We start from the raw sequence: 21775 nt of genomic DNA, 5'->3' as shown, positions 1-21775 counted from the left end.
GGGGCTCTGTACATCTAACTAGGGACTTGCTAGGACTTGCTGAAGGAGTGATGTTGAAACTGAAAAGCTCATTTCATATACTATTTGGCATAAATATTCTTTAGAAAGTCAGTCTTATATTTATGACATATTTTCTTTTACTTTCTTTTCTTTTTTTGAGACAGTCTCACTCTGTCACCCAGGCTGGAGTGCAGTGGCGTGATCTCGGCTCACTGCAACCTCCGCCTCCCGGGTTCAAGCAATTCGTCTGCCTCAGCCTCCCATGTAGCTGGGATTACAGGCATGCACCACCACGCCCAGAAAATTTTTGTATTTTTAGTAGAGACGAGGTTTCACCATGCTGGCCAGGCTGGTTTCGAACTCCTGACCTCAGGTGATCTGCCTGACTCAGCCTCCCAAAGTGCTGGGATTTCAGGCTTGAGCCACTGCACCAGTCTGTGACATATTTTCAAATACAGCCTTTGCCCCATATCAGGGCCACAGGCTGGCCTCTGCCGGCACTAACGGTCTCAAGCCCCTTTCTCTGAACCAGATGTGACTGGAGGAGTCACGCTCCTGCCCCACATACAACCCTACAAAAGTGCTGAGCGCCAAGCTCCACCACAGGCCTTGCCTGTACATAAACAGGCTCCGAGGGTCAGCTGGGGCAAAGCTGCTGGCCGCCCTGCTGGGTTACACATGCTGTGCCTGCCCCACCTGCCTGGGTGTCAGGGTCTGGGGCGAGGCTTTCCCTAGAGCAAAGTGTGGGCTAGGGGAAGGGTCTCTGCTCTGTGACGAGCTGGGGAGAGAAGCAAGGGTTGGAGCTCCAGGGCTAATAACCTCAGCGCTTGCTTCTGACTGGGACCCATGGCCCAGGTCTCCCTGGGTGGGGACAAGGGAGCCACATATGCCCTGCGTGACATCATCAGGGCCAACAACCTGAAAAGCAGAGGGGCAGCCCAATGTCACCTGAAGTGGTTCCTCACAAAGTGAGCTCTCTACTAGAATGTCTGCAGGTGAGTTTCGAGAAAGCTCTTCCCAAGAGACACACCTCCCTATGGCACCTGCACCTGCAGGCGCTAAGGCCACGCCTCTGCCTGTCCCTGGGGACAGCTACAAACAGGACACCCTCCCGGGTCTGAGTGACCTTCCTCACGCACGGTTCTCAGCCGGGGCTCTAAGGAGGGCCAGCTCCTGCGCGTCAGGATGAGGTGGGGGCCGGGAGACGAGCCCATCTCTGAAGGCTGCTGGCCGGACCCCAGCTTCCCCAGGGCAGGACTGTCATAACCAAGGAACACATGGAAAAGAGCTCTGTCAACCACCTGATTCCCTGCACACAAGGAAATGCAGAACCAGCCCAAACGACTGAGCCTGCAGCCTCCACTTTGCTGGGCAGAGCACAGCTGTCTACTGCCCTGGCTTCCTGTTTTGTGCCCGGAGGGAAGGGCGCCAGATCAGGGTACCGAGGAGGGACCAAGCGAACCAGACCATTTCCCTTTTGTGTACTGGCTCAAAAGCCTCTCCCTCCCCTGGGCCGGCCCCACCTGCCCTCTCTCCTGCGCAAGCCCCACTCACCTTCTCTCCTGCACCGGCCCCGCCCACCCTCTCCCCTATGCCAACCCCACATCTCCCTCCCCTGCACCGGCCCCGCTCACCCTCTCCCCTATGCCAACCCCACATCCCCCTCCCCTGCACCGGCCCCGCTCACCCTCTCCCCTATGCCAACCTCACATCCCCCTCCCCTGCACCGGCCCCGCCCACCCTCTCCCCTATGCCAACCCCACATCCCCCTCCCCTGCACCGGCCCCGCTCACCCTCTCCCCTATGCCAACCCCACATCCCCCTCCCCTGCACCGGCCCCGCTCACCCTCTCCCCTATGCCAACCCCACATCCCCCTCCACTGCACCGGCCCCGCTCAACCTCTCCCCTATGCCAACCTCACATCCCCCTCCCCTGCACCGGCCCCGCTCACCCTCTCCCCTATGCCAACCTCACATCCCCCTCCCCTGCACCGGCCCCGCTCACCCTCTCCCCTATGCCAACCTCACATCCCCCTCCCCTGCACCGGCCCTGCTCACCCTCTCCTCTATGCCAACCCCACAGCCCCCCCTGCACTGGCCCTGCTTGCCCTCTCCCCTATGCCAACCCCACAGCCCCCCCGCACTGGCCCTGCTCGCCATCTCCCCTATGCCAACCTCACAGCCCCCCCCACACCAGCCCCGCTCACCCTCTCCCCTATGCCAACCTCACATCCCCTCCCCTGCACCGGCCCCGCCCACCCTCTCCCCTATGCCAACCTCACATCCCCCTCCCCTGCACCGGCCCCGCTCACCCTCTCCCCTATGCCAACCCCACATCCCCCTCCCCTGCACCGGCCCCGCCCACCCTCTCCCCTATGCCAACCTCACATCCCCCTCCCCTGCACCGGCCCCGCTAACCCTCTCCCCTATGCCAACCTCACATCCCCCTCCCCTGCACCGGCCCTGCTCACCCTCTCCTCTATGCCAACCCCACAGCCCCCCCTGCACTGGCCCTGCTTGCCCTTTCCCCTATGCCAACCCCACAGCCCCCCCGCACCGGCCCTGCTCGCCATCTCCCCTATGCCAACCTCACAGCCCCCCCCACACCAGCCCCGCTCACCCTCTCCCCTATGCCAACCTCACATCCCCTCCCCTGCACCGGCCCCGCCCACCCTCTCCCCTATGCCAACCTCACATCCCCCTCCCCTGCACCGGCCCCGCCCACCCTCTCCCCTATGCCAACCCCACATCCCCCTCCCCTGCACCGGCCCCGCCCACCCTCTCCCCTATGCCAACCTCACATCCCCTCCCCTGCACCGGCCCCGCTCACCCTCTCCCCTATGCCAACCCCACATCCCCTCCCCTGCACCGGCCCCGCCCACCCTCTCCCCTATGCCAACCCCACATCCCCCTCCTCTGCACCGGCCCCGCCCACCCTCTCCCCTATGCCAACCTCACATCCCCCTCCCCTGCACCGGCCCCGCTCACCCTCTCCCCTATGCCAACCTCACATCCCCCTCCCCTGCACCGGCCCTGCTCACCCTCTCCTCTATGCCAACCCCACAGCCCCCCCTGCACTGGCCCTGCTTGCCCTCTCCCCTATGCCAACCCCACAGCCCCCCCGCACTGGCCCTGCTCGCCATCTCCCCTATGCCAACCTCACAGCCCCCCCCACACCAGCCCCGCTCACCCTCTCCCCTATGCCAACCTCACATCCCCTCCCCTGCACCGGCCCCGCCCACCCTCTCCCCTATGCCAACCTCACATCCCCCTCCCCTGCACCGGCCCCGCCCACCCTCTCCCCTATGCCAACCCCACATCCCCCTCCCCTGCACCGGCCCCGCCCACCTTCTCCCCTATGCCAACCTCACATCCCCTCCCCTGCACCGGCCCCGCTCACCCTCTCCCCTATGCCAACCTCACATCCCCTCCCCTGCACCGGCCCCGCCCACCCTCTCCCCTATGCCAACCCCACATCCCCCTCCCCTGCACCGGCCCCGCCCACCCTCTCCCCTATGCCAACCCCACATCCCCCTCCTCTGCACCGGCCCCGCTCACCCTCTCCCCTATGCCAACCCCACAGCCCCCCCTGCACTGGCCCTGCTCGCCCTCTCCCCTATGCCAACCCCACATCCCCCTCCCTGCACTGGCCCTGCTCGCCCTCTCCCCTATGCCAACCCCACAGCCCCCTCCCCGCGCTGGCCCTGCTCGCCCTCTCCCCTATGCCAACCCCACAGCCCCCTCCCCGCGCTGGCCCTGCTCGCCCTCTCCCCTATGCCAACCCCACAGCCCCCTCCCCGCGCTGGCCCTGCTCGCCCTCTCCCCTATGCCAACCCCACAGCCCCCCCCCGCACTGGCCCTGCTCGCCCTCTCCCCTATGCCAACCTCACAGCTCCCTCCCCTGCACCAGCCCTGCTCACTGTCTCCTCTATGCCAACCCCACAGCCCCCCTGCGCTGGCCCCACTCACCCTCTACCCTGCGCAGGACCCACCCCCCACTTCTGTGCAAGCCCCATCCGCCCCTCCCCTGCGCTGGCCTCACTCACCCTCTTCCCTGCACCAGCCCCGCCTGCCCCCTCCCCTGCACCAGCTCCATAGCACCCTCCCCTGCACTGGACACACTCACCCTCTCCCCAACCGCTGCGCCAGCCCTACTCACCCTTTCCTCTGGAAGGGTCCTTCTCCTCCAAGACAACCCGCTGTCCGTCCAGACTCGATATAGGGGCTCCGAGGTCCAGGGGCTCCTTCTCTCCACTCTAGGGCAGAGATGGGCACTGAATAATTTACCCAGATTGGAACTTTAGGGAACAGATGTGTGTGATCCCACCAGACTGGGCGACTGTCCTAGGGTTGATGGAATCATGCAGGAGATGGCCCTAAGGTGAGGCCTGCCTGACTGAGGCACACGTGCTGGGGCTGAGCTGGGCTCCTGACATGGGTAAGGAGTGCCCTGAGGAACTGCGTGGGCAGTGCCTCCCACACCGGCCCCTCCAAGGCCCAGGGGCAGGGTGACGTGTCAACACTGGAAGCACCTTCACCCACATATCTAATGCTATAAAATGCACGTAAAATACTTGGAAATAGGAAGTGAAGCCCGTATAAGTCTCCACATTGCTCACAACCTCGATGGTGGCCTCCCTAAGAACCCACTCACTGACCCTCGGATGCTGCTACGAGGGGAACACTGACCCTGGAAACTGCTACGAGGGGAACACTGAGAGCAGATGTTCTCCTTTGTAAACAAGGAAGCAAAGACAGACAACTTTTGGACCAGGTCTAAGGTTGAAATGAAGTGCCACTATCTGAGGTTGAAATGAAGTGCCACTAGCCACGGGGCTGGAGTTCTTGTCTGTGCCAGAGTTCTCCTCTGGCAGAGAATCTGACTCTTCACCTGCCATAATCACTGTTAAGAAAAGACACCTGAACGTGTTTGGCATTCACACTCTGTCAGTCAGGGAACGACAGCCGCCCAATGACAGGCGGGAGAGGCTCTAAGCTCCTGAAGGGGCCAGTCTGCTGGGCAGGCGCGGTGGGCCTTGCCGGGGGAAGCAGAGGAGCTGCCCCAGGTCCCGCCTTCTCCACCACATTCGTGGGCACAGGGGGGCCACAGAATTCACTGGAGAGTCAGCAGAAAGCATCTGAGGAAAAGCCACATCCCAAACAACCCATTCCACACAAATCCTCCACAGCCCACACAGCCCAAACCCTGCCTGGCCTGGAGCCCTCGGCAGCCAAGGGCCGCAGCTCACAGAGAACCAGCCTGACCACAGCCAGCCCTTCCACCCTGGCGCCCCAAACCATGCCACGAGCACGCTGCCACGACCAACCCCACTTTACAGTCAGGGAAACTGCAACACACAGGGGCTAAGTAATTGCTTTGCATCTCCACAGAGTCGGCCAAAGGGGCACACCTGGGAGCCAGGCCAGGTCTGCCTCTGACCAGCAGATTTCTGGACTCCTGGATGGAGCCTGCAGTGCGGGAAACAGGTTTCCGGTTACCCTCAGAGGTGGTGTCTGTAAATAATTTAATAGGTTTTTCTTGTTCACTTCAAAGTCCTTGAATAATTTTGAGTGTAGTTTCAGAGAAAATTAAAATCCTGAAAATACTTGAAATCATTGCTCCAATAAAGTTGACAAGGAAAGAAGACTAGGCGGACACTGTGCCCCTAAACCCCCACGCTCTGGAGCACGCTCAGCGGGGCCCAGCTCTCCCTGTCTCACATGGCCTGCCCAGTGCCTGCTGTCACCACCCCAGGCAGTGTTTTCTTTCTTCATCCCATTCACACCATAATGGTGCAGTCTGGAAGTGCCAGCTGAGTTCTTCCATCTCCAAAGTGCAGGTGAGAATCAGGACATTTCCACGTGACCATGCCCTGGGGGCATCAGCACAATGCCCCGGCCCGGCCCAGCAGGTGCCGTGGGGGCAGGGCCATCCGCACTCTCTAATCTGATCACATTTGCCAACAGCGGGGGATATTCCGGGGGTTGGTTGGTTGGTTTCTCATTTTGGCCTCCCTGGAGCAAAACCACATCTCAAATATCAATTCTTTTTGGAATGACCAAGGTACAAATAAACCATGATGGCTCCCACTGAACAGAATGAGAACTGGGGATGGCAGAGGCTGTTTCCTTTCCTCCAAGGGGGACAACAAAATCGGGGGAAGACACCGCTTCTTGGTGTGCCCTCTTCAGTGACCACCACAGAGGCTGCCAAAGGGAACAGACAGTTCCCGTGGTGATGACGCCCGGGCCCCATGCAACACTCACCAGCCTCACCAGCAGGCCACTGAGGTCCAGGCCATACTTGGCCACGACGGGCCGCAGCACTTCCGTGACAGGCTTGGTGGGCTTGGCCTTGAGTCCCACTGACCGGTTAATCGGAACAAGATCCAGCCTGGTGGGGGATGAAAAAATTCACTACAAACTCATGTCAGCTCTCATTAGATCAGTCTCATGAGCAGAACTACAGCACAGCCCCAGGCCGCCCTCAAGGCCTCGGTGTGCCCCGCACCAGTTCAGCCCCAGCTGATCAGAAAGTGCCTTCCTCCACGTGGGAAAAGTCAGGCCAAGCAAGGGCTGTGGCCTCCTCCTCCCGGGACAGCAGCGTCCTGCAGAGCAGCCTGGCTACCTGTGGGGCATCTGCCCTAGGGACAGCACTCCTGCCCCTCCCTCTTGGCATCTTAGGGGGCTGTGCTCACCAGGCCAGGGCAGTCCCTGTTCACAGGGCAGGAAGGAGAGGGCCCCTCTCACCCCCGGGCTTGCAGGGGGGCTGCCTCATGTGGGCCTCCATCCCCCGCCACCCCCACCGACACCCCATCGTAGCCCAGTATGGAGCATCCACAGGCTACCTGCTAAGTGCAGAGACCAGCAGGTGGTGGGCACACGGGGTTGGCTCTGGGAGCCTCAGGTGAATGACAGCGATCTTCCTCTTACCGAAACAAGGTGCGCTTTTCTAGGCGCAGGTCCCTTGACTCCAAGATGCTACTGTCTTGGTGCAGCACCAGAGGCTGAGGAACAGAGAGACCAGAATCAGCGTGGGCACAGAGGCACGCCCAACAGGCAGAACAATGTGCCCCAGGTGCAGAGCTGTGCAGAGCTAAAGAGCAGCTTCAGAAATAGCCATCCAAAGACAGCGATCACTCTTTCCACACCAACCTAGCACCCGCATGCAAAGTGCTCCCAGCAAATAGTTCAGATAATCTGGCCTCCACTCCAGGCACTGTTGAAATGAGGAGCGCAAGACGGGGCAGCCTGAGGACTCTCACAAAGCTAGGGGCCAGGGAGCAGGGAGGCCATGGCCTGAGGGCAGCGTGAGGGTCAGGCGGACCCAGTACCTTGTCCCCGCCCACCAGGAAGAGGTCCGCGGCCGCCCCGTTGATGCCATGCCGCTCACAAAGTCCAGACAGGATGTCTTTGATGGAGAAGCCCGCCTTGACAGCCACCACGCAGGATGTCCCATCCGGGAGGTGAATGCAGCAGTGCTTGGTGGCCTTGTCCTTCTCGGGTGCCAAAGTCCTGCAGGCCTCTGACTGGGGAGTGGGGAGACAAGCAGTCAAGCGGGCACCAGCATCACAGGGGTGCGGGGCATCTCCCAGAGCAGCCCAGCTGGCCCAGGCCTCACGTGCTGGGGAGGCTGGTGCCCTGCCACTGTCCTACCTGCAGCTCCCCAGGTGCACACATCTCAGGCTCAGTCCACACTGCCTGAGGCGTTGGGTTTTGTGAATTAACACGGGAGAGCAGTCATCATTCTCTCAGCTCTGGGCCTCACTGGCCATCGTGCTCAGGACAGCATGGGCCCTGACGCGGCTCTGCTCAGAAGGCACATCTGGGCTTCTCCACCCAGAAGCAGGGCCGTCCTGAGGCACCCACTGAAGCTGCCCTGTGAGGACCACTCCCTCCTGGGGCTCTGGGTTCCAGCACGCTATCCTCTCTATACACAGCTCCCGGAGCACATCGTTCCATTGTAAACCTCGCCTGGACTGTTACTTCATCATCACTGCCTTCTGGTAGTCTGAAGTCTCTTTTCCCTGAGCATTATTTCAGGAAACTAGTTTGTACAGTGGTAGGCTGGCTGCACAAATGGCCCAACCATCCCCTTCCCTGTCTCCGTGCCCCTCGTAATATGGCTTTGTGGCTCCTCTCATGAAGAGGTGGCGTCAGCCCCAGCCCAGACCTCAGTGGGCAGGAGGAGCATCTCCAAGCCTGGGCCTCCAGAGGCCGTCCTCCTCTGCTCACTGTTGGGGTCCCTGAGACGGCTGTGGGATGGGGTGAACTGGCCTGCTGGGTGAGGCAAACGAAGGGTCCTGTCAGTGCTCCTGCTCCAGCCAAGGGCCAGCAAGGGCCAGTCATGCAACTGAGGGCCTCTGGGACCAGCCAGCTGGCTCATGTGCCAGGTAACCAGAAACACACAGGCAAGGCTGGCCAGAATGGGCAGAACCACCAAGCTGACCCAGAGACCCAGCACAACAGTAATTGTTTCCAGCCTCTGCATTTGGGGGTGGGGAGGTATTAGGCAGCAGGAGCTAACTGACACCTGGTAAATCCTTACAGCTTTCAATGTTATTTGGAACAACTGAAGAAGAAATTATATTCTACATTCATTCCTGCCTGAAAATTTCAAATAACTAGGATGCTGGCAACCAGTGAGGTTTTCCAAAATTCCTATCAAACAATATCTAATGAGCTCACGAGTCCTGCCTGCGCCCGCTCATCTCCCTCATCTGCTGGAAACTGGGGCCAGGAAGAGCACCAGCCAAGCAGTGAGCAGGCGTGAGAGGGTGCGGGAGACAGGCGGCCCGCAGGCAGAGGGGCAAACCCTGCAGTGCGGCAGCGGGTGTGATGCTCACGCGGTGAGACACGGAGCGCCTGCTCTCGACGCCTTCTGTTGATTCTTAGTGGGAGTTCACAAAAACTAAATTACAACAAAAAGACTTAAGAAATAAATCCAAAGATACTTTGAGTTCCCTCCCTCGTATAACTAATAGTTTTTCGTGCCCTCTCAGGAGCCCTAGGCTGGGGGACCATGAGGCTGGGGCCTGATGGGGCCCTGGGCCACCCTGCACTTAGCCACTGTGCCTGGGCCGGCACCCGAGCCTCGTCCCCCAGCTTTGCAAAGTGAACGCTGGGTTTTGTAAATGCAGGTTTCCGTGGGGCAGAGGTGTCATCAGTCAGCTGGTGGGGACAGCCCTGAGCCTGAGGCCTGTGGGATAAGGGGAGACAGTGACTCACCAGGTCCAGGCTCCCCGCAGAGGACACAGAGCCCTGGGACTCTCGGCGACACAGGCCTCCATTGGCATGCAGGGGGTCTTGACAGGGGAAACACAGTGACTCATGTCAATCAAAACCCTATTTATTTGGTCACATCTCCCAACCCTCTGCCCCCTTTAGGCTGAGCAGACAGACACACAGCACGTAGGGCAGACGCCAGGAAGCCCTCCCCGCAAGGCACCGCCTCGCCTCGCTTGGGGGAGACAAGTCACATGTGTCTTCCTAACCCTGGAAGCCAGTCAGGGACCGGTGCGGCTCTACCCACCACGAAGCGGAGACGCCACTCTCTGCCCTGTCCACTGCCACATCCTGGCTCCAAAACATGCTTGGCTCACGGCAGGTGCCCAATAAGTCACATCAGTACGTGCAGTTCCACAGCACGGACCCAGGTGTACGTCCCGGCCAGGGCCTTTCCTCCATTCCATCTGGAACTTTCATCCCCAAATGTAGTTTCTGGGCCTAACTGGAAACTCCCCGCTGTGGCAACAGCCTGCGCTCTCCGCCGGATGCGGCCTCCAGACCCACTTTTTTCTCTGACGTCCTGACATGAACCATAATGAGGTGTCAACTGTCACTAACCTCAACGAACTATATTCTTAGGCTAATCTACAAATCATGATGATTCTGACACAGAAAGGGCTTTTCAAACAGCAGCTGCTCCCACACCATGCCGCTGTGCATGGGCTCTGGGACCTGAGGGGAGAGGGGAAGGCAGCTCCCAGACCCGCTGGCCTCCAGACTGCAGCCGCCTTCCACAGGAACAGATGCCCAGGCCACATCCTGGGCCATCAGAACATGTTAGTTCTGGGAGTGCCTGCAGTTCGGGTTTTATTTTTTGGTTTGCTTTGTGTTTTTCAGACACAGAGCGTTGCTATGTCCCCAGGCTGGGGTGCAGTGGCACCATCATAGCTCACGGCAGCCTCCAACTCCAGGACCCAAGCAATTTTCTTCCCACCTCAGTCCCCCCAACAGCTAGGACTACAGGTGTGCTACCACTACACACTTGGCTAATGTTTATTTTTATCTGTAGAGATGAGTGTCTTGCTATGTTGCCCGGGCTGGTGTTGAACTCCTAGGCTCAAATGATCCTCACACCTTGCCCCCGGCCAAAGCACTGGGATTTAAAGGCATGAGCCACTGTGCCCCACTGCTATCAAGGTTTGGTTTTATTTATTTGTTTTATGAGACAGTCTTGCTCTGTCACCCAAACTGGAGTGTAGTTCTCGGCTCACTGCAACCTCCGCCTCCCAGGTTCAAGTGATTCTCATGCCTCAGCCTCCTGAGTAACTGGGACTAAAAGTGCCCACCACCACACCCAGCTAATTTTTCTTTCTTTTTTTGAGATGGAGCCTCGCTCTGTTGCCCAGGCTGGAGTGCAATGGCACAATCTCAGTTCACTGCAACCTCCACCTCCTGGGTTCAAGTAATTCTCCTGCCTCAGCCTCCTGAGTAGCTGGGATTACAGGCATGCACTATCGCATCTGGCTAGTTTTTGTATTTTTAGTAGAGTCGGGGTTTCACCATGTTGGCCAGGCTGGTCTCGAACTTCTGACCTCAGTTGATCTGCCCACCTCAGCCTCCCAAAGTGCTGGGATTACAGGCATGAGCCACCGTGCCTGGCCCCCCCTTTTTTTTTTTTGTATTTTTAGTAGAGCCTTACCATGTTGCCCAGGCTGGTCACTAACTCCTGAGCTCAGGCAATCCGCCCGCCTCGGCCTCCTCCCAAAGTGCTGGGATCACAGGCGTGAGCTCCCATGCCCGGCTCTATCCAGGTTTTAAAGGCCCTTTGCAGATCTGCCAGGTGTGGGGGTGGGCACGAGTGGATGGACTGTCTGAAGCAAACACTCCCATCTCCCAGGTACGCGGGAGGCCTGGCCCCACCTAATGCCATAGTGTCCATCTCCCAGGTGGCCTCCTACAAAGGTGAGCTCTACAACTCTCAGCTGCCTTTGCTTGGAGAAGAGCACCTCACAGCATGGCCAGGACTTCAGGGCTGCCCACATCAAGCCCTCACCAGCACCTCCTTCCGTGCCCCGGGAACAACGCTCCCCCCTGCAGGCGGGGAGCAGCCACGCACAAATGCTTGGCACTGCAGGGCACGCACAGGAGCCGCAGCGGCAGAGCACAGAGCACCCTGCTCACCTGCCTCCAACAGGGCCACGCCGGCTGGTACTAGCACAATCACCTCACTGCCTGATTTAAACTAGGAGACAAGAGGCTTAGTGCCAGTCCTCTGTCAGGCAGGACACTCATTCCTGAAAATTAATACCTTTCCCAAAAATCTCTAGAGAAGAAAATCTTCCCAGCTATCCCCTTTGTGCTTTTCAGCAGCTGGTACAGAACAGCCTCATCTTCGCCAGCATTCAGCATGGGCATCTCCAGGCCCTCTGCCCTGCCGCCTGCCAACACCACCCAGCTGGTATTTGGAGCTCAGCCAGGAGCCACCAAGGACCCTGCAGCCCCACCCCCTGGCGCCCTGGGAGCTGTCTCTCTGCCTAACTTTTGTTACAGGAAGTCTCAGACGTGCACAAGAGAAAAAAGGGACAGAGCATCCAGAATGGGCAGCCCCCGATATCCAATACCAATCTTAGCTTGGAAAATGCTCACAACTTCAACTACGCTACCACATTCTAAAACCACACACATGGAAAATGCTCACAACTTCAACTATGCTACCACATTCTAAAACCCACACACATAGAAAAGGCACATGGACACTGACACCTACCTAGGAAAAAGCCCTGGCAGAGAACCAAGCTGCCACTGGGGGAGACGCCCAATAGCACATTTGTGTGTTCCTATTTTTACTTGATTGTATTTTCCAAATTTTCTACCAAAAGCACCTATTACTTTTGTAGTGAAAAGCAGGAGAGGACACAGATGTTCAGCCGCCACTGCGTGGGGGAGTCCTGAGGTAGGCATGGGCTGGAACAGACTGAGCCCTTTTCTCTGGAAGATTCTGGAGCAGCCCTGCTGCCCTCTGGCTGGCTGACAGGTTGTGTCCCCCAGACACAGTGGCATTCCTTATTCATTCAGAGAAGCTTCCTTGACCCACCCACAGGGCCTCTCACTGCACACATGGCCCAAGGTCACCACCAACCCCCAGAGCAGTGCCAGAACAGGGACACAGCTGCCTGGCCTGGACACCACAGCCCAAGAGCCACCCCACAAACCGTCTGCATGGTCCCCGTGCTCCCTCTTCTTCTGGGACCTCCCGGTGCTCCTGGTCCGTGACCACGAGAAAAACGCGCCTTTCCGCTTCTTCTCACTATCCTCATCCCCCATTTCTTCGTTCAGGGATCGGCCGGATTTTGATTTTCCACTTAACTGTCATCAAATGGAAACCTTGGTTAAAACCATGTGAAGTTATTTTATTCTGACATTAAGTGCAAAGGAGGCAATACTGAGCTGTAAATACAAGCACTCTATGGGATGGTATCACTTCTATAGGTCATAGTGTGGCCCTGACAGGACTCCAGAAACAGCAGCTGGAACTTCCCAGCATGGAGCATCACCCACCACTGGTGAAGAAGCTGACAGGGCCTCTTTTCACTTCCCACAGAACAGCTCTCAGCTGATGACATACAACCCACAGGGGCGTGAGGTCAGCCTCAGGCAGGTCACCTTTTTTGGCGTGGACACACTGGACTGGTCTGAACCGAGGCTGTGCTTGGAAGCCGGGCTGCTGGGGACCTGCTGGGAGTCCGGGAGTGCGCGGCCCTCCACTTCCGCCAAGATGCATTCCTGGTACAGTGGGGACTTCAGAAAGCGAGTGTAGCTATCAAACTTCATGAGATTGAAGATCTGGGGAGGGGATGTAAGGCAGGACAGTCACAGGAGGGACCTGGACATGCGGCCTCAGGCGCATGGCTGCTTGGCGACCTGTAGGCAACCACTGGCCGTCCTGAAAGGACATCATTTCAGTCCATTTTCCCCCGCCAGCCCCGAGAGTACTTAAGAGTTATTTCCAGTGTGCCCCTATATCTGAGTCTTCTTTCTCATAACAAACCAGCCTTTATCACTCTTAAAATTAGTGAATTCTGACAACTTACAGAAGCCATCAGTACGAGCCGACTCCAGATAACTTTCATTAAATAAGATTAAAACCAAAAGTGACTAGAATCTAACAGCAGACTCCTTTGAAAATGCCACCCTATGCTTCTGTGAATGTGACCCACACGCTACAGTGACATGCAAAGGCATGTCTCCAATGGCATGGGGCCTAACGCACATCACCACAGCAATGTCCTACAGTGCAAAACTTCAAACACAGATGTGCCATCACCCATGCAGGTGTGACTCCACACAGATGCACATGCATTGAACCATGAGCCAGTGTGAACAGCCAGCACACTGCAGACAGGCACACAGTGGTTCGGGACTTAGTTCACGGCCCTACTGAAAGCTCCACTTTCTGCCTGCGTTTCTCCACCTGTGTCTGTGATGCTCTCAATCCACCGGCCTGCCTGATAGCACATGTTCTTAGAAGGTGGACCCTATACCCCGAGCCCTAGCCTGGACTCCCCACAAGCTCCCATGGCCTGGGGTTACCTGGAGCTGCTGCTCTTTGAACATATCCGGGTGAGGTGCACGGAGGACATCGTCTGCTAGCTGGGCCTGGCTGTCGATGTTGACCGGGGTGGTGGCTTTGCTGCACAGAAACTTACTGAAAATCTCCCGGGCCCTGTAGGAAAGCTGACAGAAAAGGCACCTGAGCAGCCTGGCACGGCTTCCTCTCCCCACACTCCTGCTGCCTGCCAAGGCCTGACAGCCCCGGGCACTACAGATGTGTTCTCACGGGACCCAGTCATTACCTCTTAGTTGAATAAATAAATACAAGTGTGGCCAGAATGCAGCAGCACAGGTGGGCTCCTCTACGATTGTTTAAACGGATACTTAAAGTGTCCCAAAGACCCGGGCGATGCGAGCCCAGCAGCAGCTGCACACGGGCAGTACTGCCATGTGTCCACACACACCTGGTCTTGGCAAGGTGGGAGCGCAGGAGAGCAGCGCCCTCTGAGCATCGTGAGCAGATGAAAGCAGCCCCGGAGCCTGGAAGCGAGGCCACAGGCCGACTGAGAACACAGCAGCCAGGCCAAGCCAAAGCGTCCCTCCCAGGCCTCTCCCGCATCCCACGAGGCGCAGGAGGAGAAGCGGTGAAACCCATGGCCTGGGATGACTCCTGCCTCTGATTTGCTCTCAAATTCCCCTAAATACACATTCCCTCCTCAGAATTCCAGCACACTGAAAGACAACCCATCTGCTAGTGAAAGCTGGGGCTGAGGGCGTTTATACAAACCACGTTTAGGCAAAATTAAATATCATGTATATTTAAAAATTTATTCTGAAAAAGAAATGATTTTTTCAACCCATGTGAAAATATTTTAACATCTACTTTCCAACTGCTCTACATGCTCCCTGCACCGAGCCAGCCTCGAATGAGGCCACGCCGCCCCTTCACACACGCCGCCCTCACATACACGCGCGGCCCTCTCACACGCGCCGCCCTCACACACGCTCCGCCCTCACACACGCACCACCCTCTCACATGCACGCCGCCCTCACACACGCACGCTGCCCTCACACACGCGCCGCCCTCACACACACGCACCTCCCTCTCACACGCACCGCCCTCACACACGCACGCTGCCCTCACACACGCTCCGCCCTCACACACACGCACCACCCTCTCACACGCACGCCGCCCTCACACGCGCTCCACCCTCACACATGCACCGCCCTCACACACATGCGCCGCCCTCTCGTGCACGCTGCCCTCACACACGCACCGCCCTCACACACATGCGCCACCCTCTCGCGCACACTGCCCTCACACGTGCACCGCCCTCACACACATGCGCCGCCCTCTAGCGCATGCTGCCCTCACACACGCGCCGCCCTGACACAACGTGGCTCTCTCACACACATGCCGCCCTCACACACATGCCGCCCTCACACACATGCCGCCCTCACGCACCGCCCTCACACGTGCCACCCTCACACGTGCCACCCTCACACATGCACTGCCCTCACACATGCGCACCACCCTCACGTGTGCACCACCCTCACACAACACGGCTCTCTCTCACACATGCCGCCCTCATGCACGCGCAGCCCTCACACAACGTGGCTCTCTCACGCTCATGCCGCCCTCACACACGCCACCCTCACACACACGCGCCGCCCTCTCACACGTGCCGCCATCTCACACACGCGCCGCCCTCTCACGCACGCGCCGCCCTCTCACGCACGCGCCGCCCTCACACGCACGCGCCGCCCTCTCACGCACGCGCCGCCCTCTCACGCACGCGCCGCCCTCACACGCACGCGCCGCCCTCTCACGCACGCGCCGCCCTCTCAGACACGCGCCGCCCTCTCACACACGCGCCGCCCTCTCAGACACGCGCCGCCCCCACACACACGCGCCGCCCTCACACACACGCGCCGCCCTCTCACACGCGCTGCCCTCACACAAAACGGCTCTCACACACGTGCCGCCCTCTCACACACGCGCCGCCCTCTCACACACGCGCCGCCCTCTCACACACGCGCCGCCCTCACACACACGCGCCGCCCTCTCACACGCGCTGCCCTCACACAAAATGGCTCTCACACACGCGCCGCCCTCTCACACACGCGCCGCCCTCACACACACGCGCCACCCTCTCACACGCGCTGCCCTCACACACACGTGCCGCCCTCTCACACACGCGCCGCCCTCACACACACGCGCCACCCTCTCACACGCGCTGCCCTCACACAAAACGGCTCTCACACACGCGCCGCCCTCACACACACGCGCCGCCCTCTCACGCACGCGCCGCCCTTTCACGCACGCGCTGCCCTCTCAGACACGCGCCGCCCCCACACACACGCGCCGCCCTCACACACACGCGCCGCCCTCTCACACGCGCTGCCCTCACACAAAACGGCTCTCACACACGCGCCGCCCTCTCACACACGCGCCGCCCTCTCACACACGCGCCGCCCTCTCACACACGTGCTGCCCTCACAAAAAATGGCTCTCACACACGCGCCGCCCTCACACACACGAGCCGCCCTCTCACACGCGCCGCTCTCACACACGCGCCGCCCTCTCACACACGCGCCGCCCTCTCACACACGCGCCGCCCTCTCACACACGTGCCGCCCTCTCACACGCGCTGCCCTCACACAAAACGGCTCTCACACACACGCCGCCCTCACACACACGCGCCGCCCTCTCACACGCGCCGCTCTCACACACGCGCCGCCCTCTCACACACGCGCCGCCCTCACACACACACACTGCCCTCACACACGCGCTGCCCTCTCACAACACGGCTCTCTCACACACACGCCGCCCTCACACATGCCCTCACACACACGCGCCGCCCTCTCACATACGCGCTGCCCTCTCACAACACGGCTCTCTCACACACACGCCGCCCTCACACATGCCCTCACACACACGCGCCGCCCTCTCACATACGCGCTGCCCTCTCACAACACGGCTCTCTCACACACACGCCGCCCTCACACATGCCCTCAGACACACGCGCCGCCCTCTCACACACACGCGCCGCCCTCACACACACGCGCCACCCTCTCACACACGCGCCGCCCTCTCACACACGTGCCGCCCTCTCACACGCGCTGCCCTCACACAAAACGGCTCTCACACATGCGCCGCCCTCACACACGCGCCGCCCTCTCACACACGCCACTCTCACACACGTGCCGCCCTCACACACACACGCTGCCCTCACACACGCGCCGCCCTCTCACATGCGCCGCCCTCTCACACACGCGCCGCCCTCTCACACACGCGCCGCCCTCTCACACGCGCCGCCCTCACACAAAACGGCTCTCTCACACGCGCCGCTCTCACACACGCGTCGCCCTCTCACACACGCGCCGCCCTCACACACGCACACTGCCCTCACACACGTGCCGCCCTCTCACACGCGCCGCCCTCTCACACACGCGCCGCCCTCTCACACACGCGCCGCCCTCTCACACGCGCCGCCCTCTCACACACGCGCCGCCCTCTCACACACGCGCCGCCCTCTCACACGCGCTGCCCTCTCACGCGCCGCCCTCTCACACACGCGCCGCCCTCTCACACACGCGCCGCCCTCTCACAACACGGCTCTGTGACACACACGCCACCCTCACACATGCCCTCACACACACGTGCCGCCCTCTCACACATGCGCTGCCCTCTCACACATGCGCTGCCCTCACACACACACACTGCCCTCACACACGCGCCGCCCTCTCACACGTGCCGCCCTCTCACACATGCCGCCCTCACACACGTGCTGCCCTCTCACAACACGGCTCTCTCACACACACGCCGCCCTCACACATGCCCTCACACACACGTGCCGCCCTCTCACACGTGCTGCCCTCACACACGCGCTGCCCTCTCACAACACGGCTCTCTCACACACACGCCGCCCTCACACATGCCCTCACACACACGTGCCGCCCTCACACAACAGGGCTCTCTCACACACACGCTGCCCTCACACACGTGCTGCCCTCTCACACGCGCCACCCTCTCACGCACCGCCCTCTTCACACGCGCCGCCCTCTCACACGTGCCGCCCTCTCACACGCGTTGTCCTCACGCGCGCCGCCCTCACACAGGCACGACGCCCTCACGCGCCGCCCTCACACACACGCACCACCCCCTCACGCGCACCGCCCTCTCACGCGTGCCGCCCTCACACAACACGGCTCTCTCACACACACACCACCCTCACACACACGCCCTGCCCTCACGCGCCGCCCTCACACACACACCGCCCTCTCACACGCGCTGCCCTCACACACGTTGCCCTCTCACCCGGCCCTCTCACAGCCCCCACTTCCCGAATGTAGACTTACCTCCTTTTTGTCATGTGCAGGAACATGATTAAAATATTCACAGGCCTGCCAGAATAAAATGTTTTCTTCACTGAATTCTTTCCTTAGAAAATCCTAAGAAAGATACCATTTATTAACATTGACACACGGTCCTCCTTTTTCTTACTTCCCTTCTACAGAAACCATGGGGTCATAGGCTGCTCAGTGAGCTGCCCGAGGGCCTGGAGAGAGAAAGCTCATTGCTGCCCAGCACTTTAGGGAACCGCGCTGCCGCTTCCAGCTGTTTCCCCAAAAGCAGAACATTTCTTTGAAGAGCTGAAAGCAGGCACCTGGCTTCTCAACGCACATAGGAAGCTCCAGTGCGGCAGGCTGCAGAGACCCCGGTGGAGCACGGGAGTGCCAGGGACTCTCCCTGGGGACAGAACCAGGGGCAGGATCCAACCCACCCTCCTCTGAGCTCTTGAGAGGGTGGCGGTCCAGGGAGGGGAGGCCCTTGCCACGGGCCTGCTCAGAGCCCGCACGGTGCCGCTGTCTCTAGGGCAGCCTGCGGATCCTGCTCGGTCGTCTCTGCAGAGCACAGACTGCTCCGCTGGCCCTGGCCGTTCCCTACTCACAGAGAAGTAGCGGACACCGACGGGGTCCTGCAGCAGGCGCTCGAAGGACACGGCCCAGCTGGCGACCCTCCTCTCACGCAGGCGCCGGCAGCTCTGCACACTGGGGAGGCTGGCATTGCTGCTCAGGCTGTTGTTGCTGATGCAGTCCTTCAGGTCGGCGCCCGTCAACTCTGCGGGACCAGTACAGACAGCACCTGCACCCCTGCCCTCCGCCCCGGCCCAGCGAGTGCTCTGCCTTCCCACGGGAGACCCTGGGACACGCAGCAAGCTCAGTCCCAACACCCATTCAGTCAACAACCATGCACGGCACAACTACCACCTGCCAGTGCATTCTACACACAGGGATGGAGCAGGGAACAAAACACAGACTCCAACCTTGAGCGGCTGCACATGTGTGTGCACAAGCACACAATTCACATGTGCATACCCACACAACACCCTTGCACGACACTCACACGGTCACACGTGCACACTCACCCAAACTACAGCCACAGGGTTGAACAAGAAAAGCAACTAACCTTACACAGAAACATGCACACGCAGAGCACTAAGACCATCATGGCAACGAGGCATTTCCCAGACTTGCTACAGCAAAAGCAACTGGGCGCAGGGCGCCGTGTATGCCACGTGTGTTATGTCCTGACCCACGGTGCCCTTGGGGACGAGTGTGCAGTCTAGGGGGACACGAGGCTCACCTTCCGGATGTGGAGCCCACACACCCATGACTGTGCACTGCTCCACATGTGGCTCCTTCTCAACACGAAACGCTTAGGCACAGTGTCCAGAGCTAAGCCCTCAGACACGCGTGTCGGCTCAGCGGCTCATTACAGGCAACCTGACGTAGGATATGGCACAGCACGCATCCCAGGACACCAGATCCTGCCTGACTTGTCTGCAAAATGGCCCTCAGTGGTCGTTGGTTCCCAGTATCTCCTGAGCTCTTGAATAAAGAGAAGGGAGGTCCCCAGGAAATCCCTGTTCATCACCCTCGTCCACCAGACGCGAGCAGTGTGGGGCACCCCGTCCCTCCTGACGCGAGCAGTGTGGGGGCACCCCTGTCCCTGAGTGGGCGACCTGGCCTGAGCCCAAGAAGAAGGGATGTGGCCAGTGTGAGCCCAGCCTCAGGAGCCGCTGCCCACTCTGCTGGAGCACAAGTGCTTCCTCTGTGAGCACAGGGTGTCCCACACAGGGCTGTCCTTAGCCTGCAGCTGAGCCACGCCCTGCTGACCACAGATGACGTGTGACAAGGTGGCCACTAAACCTGCGTTGTTAGGAGGCCCTGGGTTTGGGGCTTGGTTTTCTGCCACAGCTTTAAGGAACGCATCATAAAATATGCCATGCTCCCCTCCTGCTCCTTCACCAGCCTCCTGTGGCACAGTGCGCAGGACAAACTGCCCAGGCTGGCACTGCCGTAAAGTCAAGGCCACAGGACTGATCCCACTGGACGAGCTGACGGGCTCCAGCTCCAGGCCAGCAATTAGAACACATCTTATCAGCAGCAAGGAAGGGACCAGAGGTAGAAAGAGACCAGGAAGGGGGCAGTCACGCAGCATCAACTCCTCTCAGGGGCAGAAGTGACTAAACCTTATGGACCCAGCCCAGTGTGCAGACGTGCTCTAGGCGACAGGCAGAGGCCTGGCCAGAGGCTTCCAAGGAGGCCACAGTGTGGGCCCCGCTAAACCAGAGAAAAGTGGAGCCCTAGGGCCCAGGAGACAAAACCAGGGATTTGATCCAACAGTGTCCCTCATGGGCAGCATGGCAGCCAGAGGCTACACTCAGCAGAAGTCATCCAAAGTGCAAAGAGCATTTAGATTAAAAAAGAAAATGTTAAAGAATAATCAAATAATTTAAACTGCTATAGAAAAAAATTAAAAGAAGACTGAAAGGAAGTTCTTGGATAGGATCGGAAACACACAGTGTTAACGTTTCCTTGAATCCACCATGCTGTTGATCTGCTCTTTGTGAGATCACATGTGTGATCGCAGTGGCAGCCAGCATGCACTGAAGACCCACAGGCCTGCAGCTGGGGCTCACCCGGAAGCCCTGACTCCGAGCTGCGGGGGAACTGGGGCTCACCCGGAAGCCCTGACTCCGAGCTGCGGGGGAACTGGGGCTCACCCAGAAGCCCTGACTCCGAGCTGCGGGGGAACTGGGGCTCACCCGGAAGCCCTGACTCCGAGCTGCGGGGGAACTGGGGCAGCACGCACGGCGAGAGGACGCGTACTGGCACTCACATTCAGGACAGGGCGGCCAAGCCAGGAGCCCTGGGGCCAAGGACACAAGGACAGGGGCCATGTGAGGCTCCCTCTGCACCCAGCACCTCTGCCACCATGTCGACAGAACTGTCTGGAAATGCCTTGCTTAAAGAATCCCAACATCCAAGACTTCCCCATGTGGCAAGTGTCCCGTTCTGCATGTAAGCCAGGTGTGAAACTCAGGCATACACTCACTTGCACACTCACTCTCTCTGGGGCAGGGGTCCTGGGAGGGGGCCAACTCTTTGTGCTTGCCTAGTACCCTGTCACCAGGGAACTGAGGAGCAAAACATCACAGGCGGGAATTCTCCCTAAACGGACATACCACGCCAACACTTGCCTATGGGTGTCTTGTTAGAACCACACAAGTGGAGTGTGAAAGCTCCTGCGGAAAGTTATGCAGGAAACGAGGGGAACAAACGAGATGAGCAAGACACCAGGCCAGGCCAACCTAACACGAGAGCACACACAGACCACAATCCTGAACACATAGGGCCAGGCGGGCCTAACACGATAACACACAGAGACCACAATCCTGAACACGCAGGGCCAGGCGGGCCTAACACGAGAGCACAGACAGACCACAATCCCGAACACGCAGGGCCAGGCGGGCCTAACACGAGAGCACAGACCACAATCCCGAACACGCAGGGCCAGGCGGGCCTAACACGAGAGCACAGACCACAATCCCGAACACGCAGGGCCAGGCGGGCCTAACACGATAACACACACAGACCACAATCCCGAACACGCAGGGCCAGGCGGGCCTAACACGAGAGCACAGAC

The 21775-nt window shown here is 59.6% G+C and overlaps 1 protein-coding gene across 18 annotated transcripts in view; it reads right to left on the bottom strand.

Moving 5' to 3' along the window:
* The window catches only part of RGS12 (regulator of G protein signaling 12), a 158534-nt gene that overhangs the window by 11750 nt on the left and 125009 nt on the right, over positions 1-21775 (bottom strand). For 16 of the 18 annotated variants that reach the window (XR_012434586.1, XR_012434583.1, XM_074039303.1 and 13 more), the window contains 10 exons: positions 18735-18904; positions 18142-18234; positions 13819-13962; positions 12892-13071; positions 12441-12594; positions 9229-9305; positions 7335-7529; positions 6934-7007; positions 6268-6394; positions 4160-4256 (listed from right to left, as the gene is read on the bottom strand). Coding sequence is in view for 14 of the 18 variants with exons in the window: in XM_074039303.1 (XP_073895404.1) it covers positions 4160-4256; positions 6268-6394; positions 6934-7007; positions 7335-7529; positions 9229-9305; positions 12441-12594; positions 12892-13071; positions 13819-13962; positions 18142-18234; positions 18735-18904 (1311 nt within the window). In the remaining 4 variants the exon portion in view is untranslated. The remainder of the gene's footprint in view (positions 1-4159; positions 4257-6267; positions 6395-6933; positions 7008-7334; positions 7530-9228; positions 9306-12440; positions 12595-12891; positions 13072-13818; positions 13963-18141; positions 18235-18734; positions 18905-21775) is intronic. The other 2 variants (XR_012434584.1, XR_012434585.1) reach the window with 1 other exon arrangement.

Source organism: Macaca fascicularis, chromosome 5 (assembly GCF_037993035.2).
Source record: "Macaca fascicularis isolate 582-1 chromosome 5, T2T-MFA8v1.1".
Classification (NCBI taxonomy): domain Eukaryota; kingdom Metazoa; phylum Chordata; class Mammalia; order Primates; family Cercopithecidae; genus Macaca; species Macaca fascicularis.
The sequence above is the reverse complement of the archived record's forward strand: the minus strand, read 5'-3'. Positions and strand labels throughout refer to the sequence as shown.